We start from the raw sequence: 20,659 nt of genomic DNA on the forward strand, positions 1-20,659 counted from the left end.
TATTTACAGTTTTTGCTGTTATAGACAATACTGTAAATAGCATCCTATGTGTACATTTTAGTCACTTTTTTTTTCTTTTATTCACGACCAATTCCTAGAAGTGGAATTCTAAGATAAAGGGTGTGAATATTTAAAATGTTTCATGCTGCCCTTCTGAAAAGAATTAGTTCCACTGTCTTCTGGTTTCTATGATTTGGATGAGAAACTGCAGTGATTCAGATCATTGTTTCCTTGTATGTCCTGTGTCTTTTTTTCCTAGCCGTTTGCAAGGGTTGTTTTCTGTGCCTTCTTTTCAGCAGTTGAATTTTCATTTGCCTAGCCATGCCTTTCTTTGAATGTATCCTATTTGGAGTTAGCTAAGCTTCTTTAATCTATACATTTATGTCTTTCACCAAATATTGGAAATCTTTTGGTCAATATGTCTTCAAATATTTTTTTCTCTCTCAATCTCTTTCTCTTATCTTTCTAGAATTCTAGTTACATGTATGTTAGATGTTTTCATGTTGTCAAACAGGTCCTGAGGCTTTGTTATTTTTTTCTCTGTTATTTTGTTTTACAACCTTTTTCTCTCTGTTCTTCACGTTGGATAATTTTGATGGCTCTATTGTCAAGTTTACTAACTTCTTCCTCTGTCATCCCAATTCTTATGAGCTCACCCAGTGATTTTCTTATATCAGTTATTACCTCTTTGAGTTCTAAATTTCCCATTTGGTTCTTTTCATTGTTTTTATTTGTCTGCTGAGATTTCCCATTTTTTGAGGGACAGTCTATAAGATAACTGGCTTGTATGGTTGAAAAATGCCAAGGTCATGAAAGACACAAAAGACTACAGAACTATTTCAGATTAAAGGAAAAAAAAATGCATGACAAACTAAATGAAACTTGTGATCCTGAATTGAACCCTGAACCAGACATTCGTTTTCTTTTGACAGAAATAAAATTAGTAAGTGATTGACAAAATTGAATGTCTGTAGTTTAGATAGGAGTATTAAATCAAGGTTAATTTTTCTAAGTTCGGTAACTGTGATACAGTTATGTAAGAGAAAGTCCTGGTTATTAGGAAACTCACATTGAAATTTTTGAAAGTAAAGAGGCATCGTATCTGCAACTTACTCTGAAATGTTTCTGAAAAAAATTATTTTATGTACATATATAGGGAGAGAGAGAGAAAGATTAAAGCTAGATGAACAGCATATAGAAATTTTCTGTACTATCATTTCAAAGATAGTATGTTGCCCAGGCTGGAGTGCAATGGCATGATCTCGGCTCACTGCAACCTCCGCCTCCCACGTTCAAGCAATTCTCCTGCCTCAACCTCTCAAGTAGCTGGGATTACAGGCGCCCACCACCACGCCCAGCTACTTTTTGTATTTTTAGTAGAGATGGGGTTTTACCATGTTGGCCAGGCTGGTCTCAAACTCCTGACCTCAGGTGATCCACCCGTCTTGGCCTCCCAAAGTGCTGAGATGACAGGCATGAGCCACCATGCCTGGCCCTGAAAAATTTTTAAGTCAGAAGTTAATTCAAAATATAAAGTTAAAAAAATCCTCAAGATCATGAAAATTAAGAAATGACCCGAAAACTGTACAAGATGGAAGAGTACCTGGGCCAGGCGTGGTGGCTCATGCCCATAATCCCAGCACTTTGGGAAGCTGGGGTGGGAGGATTGCTTGAGCTCAGGAGTTCAAGGCTGCAGTGACTTATGAGCACACTACTGTACTCTAGTGAGGGTGACAGAGTGAGATTGTCTCAAAAAAATTTAAAAATGAAAAATGAAAAGGTGGAAGAAATGTAAATGCAGTGCATGATCTGAACTTAATCCTAAACCTACTTGGGATAATATTAGGACAATCAGCAAAATTTGAGAGAAATATTTGGATTAGGTGGTAATAAGATATCACTATTAATTTCCTGATTTTGAAGATTATGTTACTGTTATATGTGACAGTGGCATTACGTTTCAGAAATAAACACTGAAGTATTAAGGGAGACCAATTCACCAAAATTAGGTTTGAAAATATGAGAAGACAAAATATCGAGGAAAGGAATATAATTCCACCACATTAATGTAATTGCCATTACCATCTTTTCTCCCCCTTTCTACACACAATAAAAGGAAGTGCTTTTAGTTTTAGTTAACAATAAAACTACTCTGAAATTTTTCTACTCTGGGAGTTCTCAAAGCCACTGAAATAAAATTATAAGAAGATGTAGTGGAATAAATTTAAAGTATTGTTAGTTATACATGTTTTTATATCAATAGAATTGTGTGAAAGCTTTTTATGTTCTAATTATAATTAATTTTTAATTGTTCAATCTCTAATTAAAAATTAGTCATCATTTATACCTTTTCCCATCCTTGTTCCTGTGTATATAACATCTTTCCCCCAGTACATAATATCTTTTTGTATTGGCTGCTTTCAAGAGTCTCTCTGTCTTTGCTTTTTAGAAGTGTGACCATAATATGCCTAAGAATTTTTAAAAAATATTTATCCTGATTTGAGTTAGCTGAGCTTCCTGGATCTACAGGCTAATGTTTTGGATCAAATTTGGAGGTCTTTCAGACCCTATTTTTTTCAAATAATTTTTCTTTTCTATTCTCTTCTGTTCTACTGGGACTCCAGTTACATGTGCATCAGACCACTTGGCATTGTTCTAAGGTCTTCAAGACTCTGTTCTTTTTCTCCAGTCTTTTTCCTTTCAGCTTCAATTTAGATGATTTTCATTGACTAGTCTTTAGTTAACTCATTCTTTCTTCTGTTGTGTCCAATCTGTTATTAATCACATCTAATAAAATTTTAATTTCAGATATTCTTTTTTTTTTTTTTTAGTTCTAGGATTTCTGTTTGATTTTTTTTTATACTTCCCACATTCCTTGAATATTCACACCCATTGCAGCCCCATTTTTCCTGTAGATTTAAAACATATTTATTAGAGTTATTTAAAGTCTTGGTCTACTAATTTCAATATCTGGATCATGTGTAAGACTGTTTCTATTGATTGATTATTCTTTTAACTGTGGGTCACATTCTTCTGTTTCTTTTCAGACCTACTAAGTTTTTATTATATAGCTCACATCATGGATAAATCATTGTAAAGATTCTGAATTCTATTATCTTCTCTAAAAGAATGTTAAGTTCCACTCTAGCAGGCTGTTAAATTTCTTGCGTATAACTTTGAATTTGTGAACGTTTGGTTTTAGGCTTTATTAGGGTAGGTGTATTTCAGTTTTTCTCTATACTTTAGAACTGGGAGGTAGATTTTAGTCCTAAAGCGTGACCCTTGTTAGGGTAGGGTTTTTTTTTTTTTTCTTAGAGATAGCGTTTCACTCAGTCACCCAGACTGGAGTGCAATGGCACGGTCTCGGCTTACTGCAACCTCAACCTCCTGAGTTTAAGCGATCCTCCTGCCTCAGCCTTCCAAGCAGCTGGGACTACAGGCACATGTCACTATGCCTGGCTAATTTTTTCGTTTTTTGTAGAGACATGGTCTCGCTATATTGCCCAGGCTGGTCTTGAATCCTTTTGCCTTCGCCTCCCAAAGTGCTGGGATTACAGGCATGAGCCACCATGCCCTGCTGGGTCAGGTCTTAAACTCCCTTTGTCTTTCCTGCTAAAAGCTCTGCTCAGTTCGTTCTTTCCAGTTTCTAGTTATTGTTTTCCCTTGAGTATCCTTAGAGTCTTGCCTTGTACATGCTGCATTCAAGAATCAGCCAAGTATTTAAAGGTAATTTATGCCCAGATTTTTGGGGCTCATCTTGACTGTGGATTTCTCCCTTTATGGAATTTCTCTCCTCAATTTCTAACCACTTGGGCAGCTCCCTCAGAGAGGGAGTCAGGTCAGCAAAGTAGCTGCTTTTCACTTAAACTTTATCCATTTATGCCTTACCATCTGAGGAGTGCTCTCAGGGAAAAGGTGAGTACATGTGGACCTCATCCAATGTAGTTGCCCTATTTCAAGGGTTGAAATCCTTTTCATTTTTGCTGACTTTTATTCACGGTCCATTACCTTTAAGAGGCTGTTTGATTTATTTTTATTTTATCTAGAGTTCATAATTTATATTTTTAAGTGGGTTAATCTGATAAAAGTTTCTTTACCTTATCTGAAGCTGGTAGAATGGGCAAGATGAGACCACAACTAGTTAATTTCTTCCAGTGTATTCTTATTATATGACCCATCCTGCCCTATGCTTTTCTTTTGAGGGTCAGATTTCTATTCATTGCCAAGTTATGAAAAGGTAAGAGGATAATATGATATTAACATAATGATTTTTAAAATATAAGCTGTAGTAGTGAGAAAAATAATGAGTTTCTTTCTAAAAAAAAAAAAAAAGAGGAATTCTCCAAGAAATGAAACAACTTCAAATATGCATGAAATATATTCGCATAAAAATATAAACATCTAAGTTTTAGTCACATAAGATCTGCAGGCTAACCATCCCCTGAAAAGTAGTCCTCTGTATTTCAGAAGCTATTTTCTGACTTTTAAATTTGAAACTGAGACATTGATGACTAATAAATAAGAGACAAAAGAATCTACTTCTCTTCTGCTTATAATAAGACAATACAAACAATGTTAAAAGCCATGTTTTTGTTTTATTAAAAACTGTTCAAGCACCCTAAAATGCAAGCTTATGGTGACATTTAAGGGCAGAACCAGTTGTCCTATCAAGTTGAAGTAACTGTGTGCAGCAATTCTACCAAAGGTGTCTTCAGAGAAAAAATAAAAGATATGTATATAGATATAAATACAGACAGAAACATGACTGATAGAATTCTAATCAATGAACCTGATTTCATAATTCAAATATAATTTCCAGAAATTATTTAAGTCATTCTTTGGTTTAACATTGATTAAAATCAAAATGTTCTCATTATCCTTTTTGTCAATGGTAACAGGATTGAAAGAAAAACAAAACTGCAAGAGGATATATCAATCAAAGCTTAGCAAATGCTATGAGAGGTTTATTAATTATTATAACTCAATCTGGCTATTTTCTTCACTGAGGAGATGGAATATCTCCTGGTGGAACAATCAGAATGACATTAGAAATTCTGTCTTTGCAAGGCCAGAATGAGCTATTAAATGCTTAAGTACATTCTATCAAGTTCAGAATTAATCTCACTGATTTAAAAAAATTCACAACCAATAGTACCTTCAGGCTTTTGATGAACACATTATGTCAATCATTAGAACTACTGCCTTCATTTTCTCGTGTGGGTAGTAAGCCCTAATTCCATAGTTGAATTTTTTTTCTTGCATCTGATAATCTCTACAACACCATAGAGATGCAAAACTTTCCATAAGCTTTATAGAAGCCACTCTATAGCCAGATCACCTGCGTGCATCCGCGTCCTGGCTTTATCACCAGCATCAAGACCTTGGGCAAGTGACTTAATCTCTCTGTGCCTTTGTTTCTTCGTCTAGAACATAAGGATAAAAATACCTGCTTTCCTGGTTTGTGAGGATGACAGGAGATAGTGCATATAAAGCTCTATAATTTTTCACTTTCTACAAAATCATGGCCCTTTCATAGAATGAACCTAAAATAATCTTGTTTCATAAAATATTAAAATCTCACTATAACTTTTCATGAACAGATTGACTTTTTTTTGTTTTTAACCAACCTCTGCTATTGTATCCCAGCCAAAGAGTTTATTTACTAAAGCACCCCAAGGACTTTGTTAAATGGTGACTGTACTTGAAAGTAAGCCCTCTGTGTTAATTTCCATCCTCTAGAAATTCAGAATGTTTCAGTAGAAGCATTTTATTTTATTTAGGTGGAAAAAGTGAGAATTTGTCATTTGCAAGTTAATTGGTGGTCAGTCGAACCTGTGGACTCTTACTTTGCTTTTCAACAAATAAAATTAGTTTTTGGCAACAAACTTCAGAGTAATTGACTCTGAGGCTGCTGGCCATTTGGGCATTGTCTATCCAAATTCTTATAGTCCACAGAACGGAAAAACCCAATTTTTCCTTTTATAAATTTAATTCAAACTCTCAAGGTTTGTTCAGGGATGCTAATTACCCTCTTCAATTTTTCCATGATGAGGCTATTACTGAATGTCAGCAAGTAGGATTCAACATCAGGAGCATGTGAGGCCACTGGAAAATGTTCCACTGTCTCTCTTTCTTTCTAGGTCACTCAGTATTTGATTATCCAGACTAATTGTGAACAGGGAAAGCATGAAGAATTGAATTGTACAGACAAGCTCTTGTACCTTATTTTGGCTGAAGACTTCCTTCACCCTGCTTCTCAAACTTTTTCTGTTTTTCAGAAGAACTAACAAGTAAGGTAGAATAGTGTTTCCTGGTTTTGCTCAATTTCCTCTGTCCTTTCAGAAAAGTATTGACAAATAAATCTCCCTCCCAAGTGCCCCATTTCTTCTGCCATAACAAAGCAGTATCAACAATTAGAAACAAAGCACAAGTCTAGGCAATAATTTTATGAATAAGGTAGACTTGCCTGTTCTAGAACTTTCTGATTATAAAAACGAAGCCAGATCTTGAGCTTGAGTTTGGCTTCTAGCTTTTCCTTTTCTTGATCACTTTCCAACAATTTTAAAGGCAACTTTTCCCCTTTCTTCTCATTATAGGCTTTTTATAGTCTTTTTTAGCACCTCAGAAGTAACAAAGGAAATAAACATTTAACAGATGGTCTCGGCAGTTTTCCTAAAATACATACATAGCACAAAAAGAAAGTATATAATGGAGTTGGTTAGATCTATTTTAATTTGTCTTGTTTCCCACAGAATGGTCAGTTGGTCACAATTTTTTTTATTGTCATTGTTTCTGCCTTTTATCTTTGTGGTTCCTCACATACAGTTTCCGAAGCATTCTTCAAGGTCAAGTCCTGTACTCCCTCACCCTAATCTCTAGACCACAGAGAAAAGTGGATCATACTGTTATCAAAAAGGGCTTCACCACGGCTCCTCTGAAGAGCGTCTGTGGGAAAAATTTGGAAAATCCCACGTCTACATGTGGTTCTCTCACGAAACCACAGGTCATGGGGTGGAAGCAAGCCAAGGAGTATCAGTAAGAAGTGGAAGCAAGGGAGAAGCCAAGAGAATACACTGAGGACTTCTAATTGATAAGTGGGAAAACAAGAAAACCTAGGGTAAAGATGTTAGCCTTAGGTTATAGGGACGGTCAAGAGAGGAACAGTAGATGATGAAAACTAGGGGTCTATATCCATGAAGCCTGTAGGTGATATATGTGTTCAAGTCCAGAATGTTCACGAACATAAAAGGGGCAGGTAAGTCTCATTAGTTGTAGAAAGCAAAGCCAAGTTCTGAATCTGAGCATTCTAAGATATAAAGGGACGGGCAATGGGTCAGAGCATCAAGGTCTCCATGGGGAAGCACAGTCCAGCAGAAAGAAAACCAAGCCCCAGTCACACCAAGCAGAAGCTGCTGATGAGAAGCAGAATCCTACACAAGCAATGGCCGAAATCAACAGCCAAAGCAAATGAGATTCAGTCCATGAGCCAAGGTCTCAGATAGCTGTTCTCAGCCCTGCTTTTATGACTTTGCAAAGGGTGTGCTCAGGCTAGGATTTCAGGGCATGCTGGGAGTCCAGAGAGGCAGGGGATTCTTCCAAAGTCATTCTCAGATGGTGGAATCTCTTGCAGTTGAGGTCTTTTTGTATCTTTACCCCAGAAATTTGGGGTAAGGGTAAAACTTCATTTTTTTTTCTTGAAGATAGATACAGATCAACTTGGAAATGTCCAATGTTATGGGGAAAAGGGAGGAAATGGAAATGGAAATCAGAAGGGAAGAGGAAGGAGACGGCATTCAGTGCATTTTAGGAGGCTGTATACAAAGAAGGGCAATTAAGAAGGTTGGCTTTGAAGTCGTGATGCCTTTATTTTAACCACATCACTACTATTTGCTAGCTGAGTGACCAGGGGAGCATGTTATTGAACCTCTTCACATTTCATCTGTAAAGTGAAGATGATAATATATCCTTTCTCTAAAGTTGTTGGGAGGGTTAACTGTAAATTACTTAGGTGAGTACTTTGCGCAAAGTAGGTGCTCAATACATTTTAGATGCTACTTCATTCTCTAGGGTTACATTCTCTCAGATAAGTATTGCTCTCCCACAATGTGCTAGGCACTTTGCTAGGTACTGGGGAAACTGTGATAAACAAAATGCACAATTTCAGGAGGTAATAAGTGAACAGAATTTGGAAATCTCATTAAGGGTGTGTAAATCAAAACTTATGGAAGATAAAAACAGTCAACTTGAGTTACAGATGTCAGGAGATCATCACTCTACTAATTAAGTTGGGGAAATAGAAAAAGTAATGTTTGCATCAAAATAAGACTTCGGTCGAGCACAGTGGTTCATGCCTGTAATCCCATCCCAGCACTTTGGGAGGCTGAGGCAGGTGGATCACCTGAGGTCAGGGGTTCGACACCAGCCTGGCCAACATGGTGAAACTTCCTTTCTACTAAAAATACAAAAATTAGCCAGGTGTGGTGGCACACACCTATAATCCTAGCTACTCAGGAGGCTGAAGCAGGAGAATCACTTGAACCTGGGCAGTGGATGTTGCAGTGAGTCGAGATCATGCCACTGCACTACAGCCTGACAGAGTGAGACTCCATCTCAAAAAAAAAAAAAAAGACTTCAATAATTAAAATTTTAAAAAGGAAGAGTAAGTGTACCTGGGAGAGAGTAGTGTATTAGACCATTTTTACATTGCTATATAGGAATACCTGAGACTGGGTAATTTATAAAGAAAAGAGGTTAAATTGGCTCATGGTTCTACAGGCTGTACAAGCAGCATAGTGTCAGCATCTGCTTCTGCTGAGGGCCACAGGAAGCTTCCAATCAAGGTGGACGGTGAAGGAGGAGGAGGCACGTCACATGATGAGAGCAGGAGCAAGAGGGCAGGGGAATGTCCCAGGCTTTTAAACATCCAAATCTGGTGTGAACTAACTGAGCAAGAACTCACTTATCACCAAGGGGATGGTGCCAAACCACTCAGGAGGGATCTGCCCTCATGATCCAATCACCTCCCACCACTGGGGATCATATTTCAACATGAAATTTGGAGGGGACGAGCATCCAAACCATATCAAGTAGTAAGAGAAACCATTTTGTATTAGTCTTCTCACTCTGCTAATAAAGACATATGCAAGACTGGGTCATTTATAAAGGAAAGAAGTTTAATTGACTCACAGTTCCACATGGCTAGGGAGGCCTCTCAATCATGGCAGAAGCCAAAGGAGAAGCAAAGTCACGTCTTGCATGGTGGCAGGCAAGAGAGAGAGCATGTGCAGGGGACCTGCCCTTTATAAAACCATCAGATCTCATGAGACTTATTCACTATCACAGGAACAACATGATTCAATTACCTCCCACTGGGTCCCTTCTATGACACGTGGGAACTATGGGAGTTACAATTTGAGATTTGGGTGGGGACTCAGCCAAACCATATCATGTTTCATCCTGAGAAACGTGTTAGTGTCATGACAAGGAGCTGGGGTGATAGGAATGTGCAGAAGAGACCGTAAAACCCAGGATTAGATACTGTGGTTTGTGGAGAATTTCTTAAAAGGAACAAGGGAACAGCTATGAGAACTACAAATAAGTGGAGTTAAGTCAGATTATCAAACAATATATATGTGCCCTACTTAAGTTTCAAAAAAGGTGAAGGGCATTTTATGCTAATAAGTGAGAAATGATTACCTTAGTTGAGCCATTTGATAAGACAAAGCAAACGAAAAGTAACCCGAAAGCTAGCCCTGGCCGTCTGGCAAGTAAAGAGGTTAGTATGCTCAACACTGCGTTTTATGGATCACAATAAGAGATGGCCTCATTCGGGCCTTTCAAATTTTTCCTTCATTAACGTATTCTTGTTTAAGTATTAAATATTCTTATATATTATGGCAAGATTACATAATGTTAACTGAACATTTCTAAATCCTCAGGAATAGTCACCTAGTGAATACATTTTCACTAATCATGGATTTAATAAAGTACTAGAGGCGGGACTCAGTGGCTCATGCCTGCAATCCCAGGCCAAGGTGGGAGAATCGCTTGAAGCCAGCAGTTTGAGACCAGCCTGGGAAACATAGTGAGAACTCATTTCTACAGATTTTTTATAAAAATTTAGCCGGGTGTGGTTCTGAGCACCTGTAGTCTCAGCTACTTAGGGGGCTGAGGCAGGAGGATTGCTTTGAGCTCAGGAGTTCGAGGCTGCAGTGAGCTATGATCATGCCACTGCACTCCAGTCTGAGTTACAGAAAGTGAGACTCTGTCTCTCTCTCTCTCTCTTTTTTTTTTTTTTAAAACAGAGTTTTGTTCTTGTTGCCCAGGCTGGAGTGCAATGGCACAATCTCAGTTCACTGCAACCTCCACCTCCTGGGTTCAAGTGATTTTCCTGCCTCAGTCTCCTGAGTAGCTGGAATTACAGACATGTGCCACCATACCTGGCTAATTTTGTGTTTTTAGTAGAGACAGTGTTTCACCATGTTGGTTGGGCTGATCTTGAACTCCTGACCGCAGGTGATCCATTCACCTCGGCCTCCCAAAGTGCTGGGATTACAAGCATGAGCCACCGTGCCCAGCTTGTCTCCAAAAAAAAAAAAAAAAAAAAAAAAAAAAAAAAAAAAAAAAAGTACTGGAGGAAATAAAATGAGAGGAAACTACTTTTCAGCTAGGCACCTTTTTAATTTTTTAAAATTTTATTGTCAATTGACATTATAATTATATATATATATGCAGCACAAAGTGACATTACAATATATGTATACAAGGTGGAATGGCTAAATCAAGTAATTAACATAATCCATCACTCCAAATACTTCTCCCTTTTTGTGGTGAGAACATTTGAAATTTATTCTCTTAGCAAATGAAATATACAATACATTGTTATTAACTATAGTCTCAAGCTATGCAATCAATCTCAAAAAACATATTCCTCCTGTCTAACTGAAACTGCACCCTTTGACTAATATCTCCCCATTTCCCCGCCTTTCCAGCCTCCAGTGATCATTATTCTACTCTGCTCCTAGGAGTTCACTGTTTTAGATTTTGCATATGTCAGGCCCTGCCCTATTTGTCTTTCTATGGGCACTAATTTTCTATCATAAATAGTTAGATGCAGCAGCTAGCTCAATGAAAGTAGGTGACTTCAGGTTCATAGGGCAATAATAGTAATATTAACAATATTACCTTTGGGTTTTTTACTGTACCATAATTTATTCAATGAATTTTCCATTCTTGGTCACTCAGGTTGTTTGAAATATTTCAAATTCTGTAAATAACCCTGCAGTGAGCATTCTCGTACATACATCTTTTAACCCAGCACTGATTTTTTTTAATTTATGCTAAAATATTTAAGACACATGAAAAGGCATAAAAAATAATTTAAAAAAATACTCATGCACCTACCACCCAGCTTGAGAAAGTAAACTTTACCAATATGGTTGGAGCCCCCAAGCATCCTTCTCAATCTCAGCTGCTTGCTTATACCAGTGGTCATGTCCTGACATCGGTGCTTATCATTCTGCATTCCTTTATATTGTCACTACTGGTTGGGTAACTCCAAGCCACACATATATTAACTTCTGAATATAACTTTTCCTGACTGCAAATGTAACACATGCTCATTGTAGAAAGGTTGGGGATAAAAAGTTGCTTTAAATTGAATGGTGCTGGCTGGGCATGGTGGCTCACACCTGTATAATCCCAACACTTTGGGAGGCTGCGGTGGGCAGATCACTTGAGGTCAGGAGTTTGAGACCAGCCTAGCCAACATGGTGAAACCCCATCTCTACTAAAAATACAAAAAATTAGCTGGGCTTGGTGGTGGATGCCTGTAATCTCAGCTATTTAGGAGGTTGAGGCAGGAGAATCACTTGAACCCGCGAGGCAGAAGTTGCAGTGAGTGGAGATCATGCCATTGCATTCCAGCCTGGGCAACAAGAATGAAACTCTGTCTCAAATAAATAAATAAATAAAATAGTGCTTTTTCTCTTTTCTTTCTTCCTTTCTTCCTTTCTTTCTTCTTTCTTCTTCCTTCTTCCTTCTTCCTTCCTTCCTTCCTTCCTTTTTCATACAGAAGGTGCGCTCTTATTTCTCATCTCATTTAATTCCTTCCTTCCTTCCTTCTTCATACAGAAGGTGCTCTCTTATTTCTCATCTCATTTAATTCCTTCCTTCCTTCCTTCCTTCCTTCCTTCCTTCCTTCCTTCCTTCTTTCCTTCCTTCTTCATACAGAAGGTGCTCTCTTATTTCTCACCTCATTTAATTCCCTAGCATTTCTATGATGTGGGTGATTCATTTTATTTTATTTTTTTCTGAGACAGGGTCTCACTCTGTCACACAGGCTAGAGTGCAGTGGCGCCATCACAGCTCACTGCAGCCTCGACCTACTAGGCTCAGGTCCCAGCTCAGGTCCCACCTCAGCCCCCCTAGTAGCTGGGACCACAGGTGCATGCCACAGTGCCCGGCTAATTTTTGTATTTTTGTAGAGACAGGGTCTCACCATGTTGACAAACAGATCTCAAACTCCTGAGCTCAAGAGATCTGCCTGCCTTGGTTTCCCCAAGTGTTGAGATTACAGGTGTGAGCCACTGTGCCTGGCTGGGTTATTCTTTTTCTCCATTTTAGAGGTGGGGAACAGAGGTTCTGAGTGATGAGTAAATATCTCAAGATCTCTTGGCTATTAAGTGAAGGAGCCAGAACTCACATCTAAATCTTTTAATTCCAAGTTCTGTGGTCACTTTGTTAAAATATCCCACAATGATGCCACCATATTCCCCCATTAAAATCACCAAGAATCAGTGATGGCCCTTCCTTCTCACCCTTCTCACTCCTCTCTCCTCGCCCTCTTGTGACTTCATTTCAATTTAAATGCCAAGTATCAAGTTTATTTTACATTGATCTTGCTTGCATGCAAAAGTTGAGCAGGGAGAAGAAATAAGGGGTGATTTACTGTAGAGGCCACTTCTAGAAAAAAAAAAAAAAGGTCCTAGTTTTCACTGGTATTATCCACTTTCCTTCCTGTCTAAAGGCCTGCATTCTGGGCTCAGGAATAGCCCTAACCCAATGCTCTGTGAAAGGCCTATACTTCCCAAACATGCCAAGTTGCTCCCCTGTAGTATAATCTCTCTCCACAGACATGAAATTTCATACATCATTCAGGGAGGAAACAAATTGCCAAAAAAAAAAAGGGACTGCCCATCAGATGACTCTCTAAATTTGGTCGAAGTTGGAACAATAATTTCAACAATCAGAAGATTCTACAGAAATGGCAATGATCAAAAAATTATCTTGGATTTTTAAAATTTGGGATACCTTCTATTCCTTTATGAGTGACGGCTGAAAGGACATGGTGAAGCTCCATTGTGTATCTTTTCAGCTGCTCTTTATACTTTTACTGAAGACCCTTAAAATGTTACAATGCATCTGTTTATCCCTGCAGCACCAACCAAATATCTACTTTTCCATTAGAGAAATTCAAGCCAGCAACTGAAGCAACTCCAGCATGCCAGGTATGAAGAAGACTATGAAATTCTTCTGCAATCTTTTTCTGCTGGCATGGGTTGCACTGTATTGCTTATACTCAGAAGTGGGTAAGAATGTCGCACCATTGTCATTGTCATGGTCGTCACCATCATTGTCATTATAAGGGCCATTTAGACTATCTACTGTATTCCTGACTCTCTTTATCTCCTTCAAGATATTGTTATCTCCATTTTACACACGAGAAAACTGAGGCTCAGGAAGGTTAATCAGCTAGCCTGAGTTCACCCTGATAGTGATAGAGTCAGAATTTGAATCCAGGTCTGTTGGAAATCAAAGCCCATGCTCTGCAATGAGCAGTGCCTTTGTGAAGCACTTATATCACTCATATGCCATGCATTATAGGCTATATACAGAGATGACAATACCTGCCTCATACCCCAGAAGTTCTCAGCTCAGTGGGAAGGAAACAGCACACACAGAATCAATTCCAATGCAGGTCAGTCATGTAAATTTCTATAGAGGGACTAGGAACATCTCTTATGAGCATGCAGGAAGACACATTCATATTTTGAGAAAATTAGGGATTTGAGAAGGCTTTAAAAAGGTAGAACTTCATCAGTTATCATTATGGAATCATTTGGTAAAGAGAATGTACAGATGTTAAGTCTCGAGTTGGGAGAACGTACTTAGTGTTTAGTAATTGTAAGTAGGTACGAAGATAAGGTGATTGACAGGTGTTATTTCGAGGGAAATATACCTGGAAAGCCAGCAGTCCATTTTTGGAAGGGCTAGAATTCTAATAAAAATAAGAGTAAAGGACTGCAAGACATACTGAAACATTAGTGCCTAATGTACTCTTAGGAAATGACTGGTGTCCCCAAAGGCTAGTGGCCTGTGTGATATCATTGGGTGTCAATACAGAGGGGCTATTTGTTCTGTGTATTAATGGCAAAGTGCCGAAAAGTCAAAACTCAGCACTAGGACCTGGTCTAAATGAGACAGGCACCTGCAGCTAGGATGTTGCCAAGAGTGGCCATTATGGAAGTGATCCAGGTAGGTTCTGGAATCAATACCCACTGAGCACCTGTCTGTGGACAGGTGTCATAGCTGGAGCAGAACTGGTTTCCTCTCTCTCCAGATCAAAGTTGCTGTCAAAGCATTCTTCTCCAAGGTCAGAAAGACACATTTTACTTGGAAATAAATCCCTCCCCCTCTAAAGACTCAACTAATAGCAGTTGGTGAGAAAAAATAAAAAGAAAATGAGACATATAATACATAATGTATATAAATTTAGAATTGATTTGTCCAAAGTAACACATATTTTTGCAAGATGGTATACATCCACAAAGATACAAACTAAAGTCATCAAAATGGCTGCCTGGAAAGGGAAGGGGAATGGGAGTGAAGTAATGAGATAGAAGAAATCAAAACACAGTGATGCCTTGTGTGGTTTACAGCTAACACTCTGTGAGGGACTGAGATATGTAATCAGCTCAACCCTCTGCACTTGTGGTACACACACACACACGTACACACAATGCCTTTAAATCGCTCTTCAGTTCTTTTCTATGAATGTTGGGGAGATTAAGGACACTAGTATTAGCTTGGTGACCCATTATTGAAAAACAATAACATTTTATCGAATGAATGAATTGGCTCCATAATGCTTCTAGACTCCTAGATTCTGGAAAAGTCAGTATCAGGCTATTGCTGCTAAGTCTGCCATGTCAAAATTATCACCCTTGTACCACTACCTCTGTGGGGTAAGGAAATGGCCTTACTCAACAATCAAGCACATACAGAAAAGGGCATTGTCTCTCAATAGTGTTGGTAGCTGAATTTTAGTGCCCCATTCCTCTTGCCCTCTTGACCAGCATTTTTGTCTAAGAGGCAACCTGCACCTGTGTTTGAGTGACCCTGCCCAGGGAATCTTGGAGAAGGGGCAGTTAGATATTTATTTCAGATCACTGGAAATCTCACAATGCAAACTTTACCTAGTATTTACATATATAAATATGTAGGCATGGTGGTGCAAAAGTAATTTTATATATATATATATAAAATCATGATAAAACAGTGTCTTAAGTTACATCACAAAAGCCTCTCTTCTGTTTTCTCAGCCTCAGTAACGCCAAACCCCAAGAGTGGACTGAGGTGAGGGTGGCAGGAAGGAAGCCCCTGTCAGTTGAAACACTTTATGCCCAGAGTCCACGAGTAATCTGTTTCCTTCCTGGTTCAGGAAGGTCTTATGGCTATTGTCACCTTCCTCCCTCTACGTGTCCTCTGTCGCTTAATTTTTGATGTTTCTGTTGTTGTCGTTTTGGCTTGGTGTGGCACAGAGTCTAACTCTATCACCCATGTATAGTGGTATGATCTCAGCTCACTGCAGCTTTGAACTCTTGGGTTCAAGTGATCCTCCTGCCTCAGCCACCCGAGTAGCTGGGGCTACAGGCATGCACCACCATGCTCACTAAATTTTCTGTTTTTTGTAGATATGGGGGTCTCGCTATGTTTCTCAAACTGGTGTCAAATTCCTGGCCTCAAGTGATCCTTCTGCCTTGGACTGTCAAAGCACTGGAATTACAGGCATGAGTCATTGGGTCCAGCCTCATTCAATTTTAAACAGAGCAAAATTGGTTCTCACCCTTGATCTATCCCATACTGATTAGAAATGACACAGAGATAGCCAACAAGAGAGACCTATAGCTGGCCAATTAGTAAGAAGGGGGAGGCTGGGTGCAGTGGCTCATGCCTGTAATCCCAGCACTTTGGGAGGCCGAGGTGAGCTGATCACCTGAGGTCAGGAGTTCGAGACCAGCCTGGCCAACAGAAACCCTGTCTCTATGAACAATACAAAAATTAGCCGGATATAGTGGCTCATGCCTGTAGTCCCAGCTACTCGGGAGGCTGAGGCAGGAGAATCACTTGAACACAGGAGGTGGAGGTTGCAGTGAGCTGAAATTGTGCCACTGCACTCCAACCTGGGTGACAGAGTGAGACTCCATCTTAAAAAGAAAAAAAAAAGTAAGGAGGGGGAGACCTAGGGCCCACCTGAAACTCAGATACAAACCCATTGCTCCAAGAACCAGATGCCCACTTCCCTCCGCACTGGCGCAACCTTCAGATCGTAGTTTCCCCCTTTGTAGTCTAATTTTCTGTTTAAGAGGATGCTTCATTGATGTTTGTTTTGTCTTAATTTTCTTTTTTCTTTCTTTCTTTCTCTTTTTTTTTTTTTTTTTTTTTTTTTTTTTGAGAAGCAGTCTCGCTTAGTCACCCAGGCTGGAGTGCAGTGGCACAATCTCTGGTCACTGCAACCTCCGCCTCCCGGGTTCAAGATTCTCCTGCCTCAGCCTCCCGAGTATCTGGGATTACAGGCACCCGCCCCCACACCTGGCTAATTTCTGTATTTTTAGTAGAGACAGGGTTTCACCATGTCTGCCAGGCTAGTCTCCAACTCCTGACCTCAGGTGGTTCGCCCACCTCAGCCTCCCAAAGTGCTAGGATTACAGGCATGAGCCACCACGCCCAACCTTGTCCTAATTTTCTTAGTATAGTATTATACTATGTACGGAGATCTGTATATAGCATAAAGAAAAAATTCATATGGTAAAAATAACAAACATCAAGGCAGCTTTCAATACCTCCATGAGGGAGCAGACCCACCCACCTATTTCATTCATTACCATAGTGCCAGCACACAGACCAGTGCCTGCTACTCCCACTGGGCCCTCCCCACTCCAAAAAAAAAAGCTAGCAAGCACTTGTTGCATGAAATTACATTTTAGGGCCAGGCATGGTGGCTCACGCCTGTAATCCCAGAGCTTTGGGAGGCCAAGGTGGGAAAATTGCTTGAACAACCCAGGAGTTTGAAGCTGCAGTGAGCTATCATGGTGCCACTGCACTCCAGCCTGGGTGACAGTGCAAGACCAGTCTCTAAAAAAAAAGAAGGAAAGAAATTACATTTTAGTGGGGATAGAAGACTATGCCAGCTGGTGTTGACATAAGGAGAGGCTAAAACCTCCTGGATGAATTGGAGTTGGTTCACCATGTTGCCTCGGGCAGCCTTGTGTGCGTTCTCTGGGGTTGGGAATGATAATCGCTGTTCCTAATCCCTGGTTGTCCCAGGTGAGTGGGTGTCTAATATATGCAACCCTTTTATCTGCCTGGATTTCTCTGCTTCCTGAAGGCGGGGTGCTTGGGAAGCCTGTGAAGCCGACCTGTCTGTACAAGGAGAGGCCAAGGTAATGGGATGCTGTGGAGTTGAATTCAATGTGATACCAAGAAGAAAACCCGAGGATGACTCAGACTCTAAAAATGTGTTGTGTAAGCAGACCGGGTGCCAGGCTCCCGGGGAATTTGGCTGGGCTGGAACAGGCTCCGGAGGAGGAATGCTGGTCTCCATTCTCATAACACACACTCCAACAGGGAGCCAAAGAATACCGCGACCAGAAATTGATCCACACTGCTCTAATTTCTCAAATAGATCCGCAGCAGGAAACACAGTTCTCATCCTCACAAATAAAGTCTACTGAAGAAAAACAATACTTGAAAGTCCCTTAGTTACAAATAAACTGAAGAAGTACATTATCCTCTCCCCACATACTCTCCACATAAGCATAAATACACCAAAAAGACGATGCCATTTTCCCAGAGGGAACTTTTCCAGTTTCTGTCATCTTCAATTATAAAGTTTGAATGGTGCTTGAACCTAAACTGAATGCTAGAGAGTTCACTCTGTTGGCAGGGTAAACCCCACACAAGCAGTGCATAGGGAAAGATGATAGAAAACCCGCATTTTTTTTTTTTTAGAGAAAGGGTCTCACTCTGTTGCCCAGGCTTGAGTGCAGTGGCACAATCATAGCTGACTGCAGCCTTGAACTCCTAGGCTCAAGCTATCCTCCTGCCTCTGCCTCCTGAGTAGCTAGGACTACAGGTGTGTGCCACTATGTCCAGCTAATTAAAAACACTTTTTTTTTTGTAGAAACAACGTCTCACCATGTTTCCCAGGCTGATCTTGAACTTCTGACCCTAAGTGAACCTCCCGCCTCAGCCTCCCAAAGTGTTGGGACTATAAGCATGAGCCACCACGCCTGGCCCTCATGTTTCTTTAGATGAGACAAGGATGTCTCGAAGGCCCGCTATTAAGCTGGCTGCCCAGATGCAAAACCTGTGAGCACAAGAATGTCAGTATTACCTGGGGAGCCACCTCCAGTCACCTGCGCTGTCTTCATGCTTCTTGGTGAACAGTCTCCATGAGAAGTTCATAGGTGTCTGACACGTGTGGCCAGGCCGTGAGCTCTGAAATCGATCCTGGTTTGCAGCTGTATGGTTGATGCTGCCAGACACATCCGAATAGAAAATCAGCTTTCTCCCAGGCTTTCCTGTGCCGCTCCTCCAGCCACCTGCTCTGTTGGGTGTAGCTCCTTCTGTTCCATTTTGCTTCATGGGCTCTGGAAGGAGGAGTAACAGTGCACAGATGGCAAGGTGGAACCTCCCAACACAAACTGAATCTCTCCCTCCTTCTGCTCCTCATTGCCTGAGCCTACTGTTCTCCCCCCACCCCCGACATTTCTATTTTCAGGAAAAAAAGGAAAAAACTTCGGTGATCTACAAACTTTGGGTGACTTTTCCTTTGGGCAGGATAACCAGAGCAGCTAGGTGGTTTTCCAAACGCTGGCTATGGCTAAACCCAGTCTCAAACAAAAATGGGAAAAATCAACATGTTTCTCTTCAGATTTTCCAACAACCCCTTTCTTCTCCTCTCTCCAACCTACAGGCTGCCCTTCTCCACCTGACATCCCAGTAGTGGGTAACTTCCAGCAGCTAGAGGCACTTCCCACCTTCCCCAAACCTAGGCCTGCACGTTCTTCTCTCCCTTCGTCTCTGTCTCTTCAGTCTGATAAGTTAGTCTGAGGCGTGACCCATGCGTCATCAATGGGTGCGTTAGAAACCCCAGCGATTCACTGCTATGGTCATTATAAGTAGGATAGTTACTGGCACATGGAAGGCACCCAGTACATATTTGCTGAGTCAGACTGCGAAAGTGTGCAACCGGCTGAGTCTCTTGGGGGTATTTGCACAGAGAAATAACATAACGATAACGACTACTAGCTAACTGCCGTTTACTAGTCACTTTACACAGTCTAAAAGCAGGATCTCGGCATTTCTAACAGCTTGATGACTTCACGTTTAATGTGGTTTTGTACAGAAATTTCCCTGGAACCCCACGCATGACATTGTTTGGAGCGACTCCTTCCTTGCTTACCTATAAGCCTAATCCTTCTCTTCTTGAGCAAGTGGGACTTGTTGCTGTCTTATCACTTTTCCACCTGTGTTTCTCTCTCAAGGCTTTTTCTCTCTCACTGCTTTTTCAGTGTCTATAGACCGTTGTGGAATGTTTGAGGAAAACCTTGGACTTTTTCACAGCCACTCCCTGTCTGGGCAGCCTTAGGTCAGCCTCCTCCTGCAGTTTTTCTTTCTGTTTTTCCCCTCCGCATGTCCCTCCTAAGAATGTGGTCCTATTTCCTGGAGCAGGAGCCTGTCTGCAGGCATGGCTGGGAAGGAAGCCCTGGCCGTGAGCTGGGGCTGATGGCACCTCTGGAGCTGGCTTTCCGGCAGCCGGTGACACAGGGGGTCTGGCCTCATTCATTACTAATTGTTGACGCTGTGTTCGGAGGAACATGTTAGTAACAGCACGTACCTTGATCGGCCACACTCAGACCTGGGTGGAGGAGACAGGTGGTGACTCACACAGTGGTGGAAGAGGGCCTGGTCACCTGGGCTGCCCGAAATTGACAGGAAAGGCAGGGCCAGGAGAGGAAATCCCCCTGCACATCACCTCCCTCCCCTTCCCACCATATGCTCCACCCCTGCACCAGAGGCACTTGCTTCCCACTCCTCTGTGCTCTTTTTTTTTGAGATGGAGTCTTGCTCTATCGCCCAGGCTGGAGTGTAATGGCATAGTCTCAGCTTACTGCAACCTCTACCTCCCGGGTTCAAGCTATTCTCCTGCCTCAGCCTCCCAAGCAGCTGGGACTACAGGTGTGCACCACCACTCCCGGCTAATGTTTTTGTATTTTAGTAGAGATGGGGTTTCACCATGTTGGCCAGGATGGTCTCAATCTCCTGACCTCGTGATTTGCCTGCCTCAGCCTCCCAAAGTGCTGGGATTACAGGA

General features: G+C 40.9%; 1 protein-coding gene across 2 annotated transcripts in view; it reads right to left on the reverse strand.

Annotated features, from left to right (window-relative positions):
- The window catches only part of ENKUR (enkurin, TRPC channel interacting protein), a 79,446-nt gene extending 59,168 nt beyond the window's left edge, over positions 1 to 20,278 (reverse strand). The window contains exons 1-2 of one of the 2 annotated variants that reach the window (XM_045399704.3): positions 20,183 to 20,278; positions 18,677 to 18,932 (exon numbers count right to left, since the gene is read on the reverse strand). In XM_045399704.3, coding sequence (XP_045255639.1) covers positions 18,677 to 18,927 — 251 coding nt within the window. In that variant the 5' untranslated portion in view covers positions 18,928 to 18,932; positions 20,183 to 20,278. Of the gene's footprint in view, positions 1 to 18,676; positions 18,933 to 19,747; positions 19,874 to 20,182 lie in introns of those variants that run through there. The other variant, XM_045399705.3, reaches the window with a different exon arrangement.
- Positions 20,279 to 20,659: the final 381 nt, after the last annotated feature.

The sequence above is a fragment of the Macaca fascicularis genome, chromosome 9, assembly GCF_037993035.2.
Source record: "Macaca fascicularis isolate 582-1 chromosome 9, T2T-MFA8v1.1".
NCBI classification, from domain to species: Eukaryota; Metazoa; Chordata; class Mammalia; order Primates; family Cercopithecidae; genus Macaca; species Macaca fascicularis.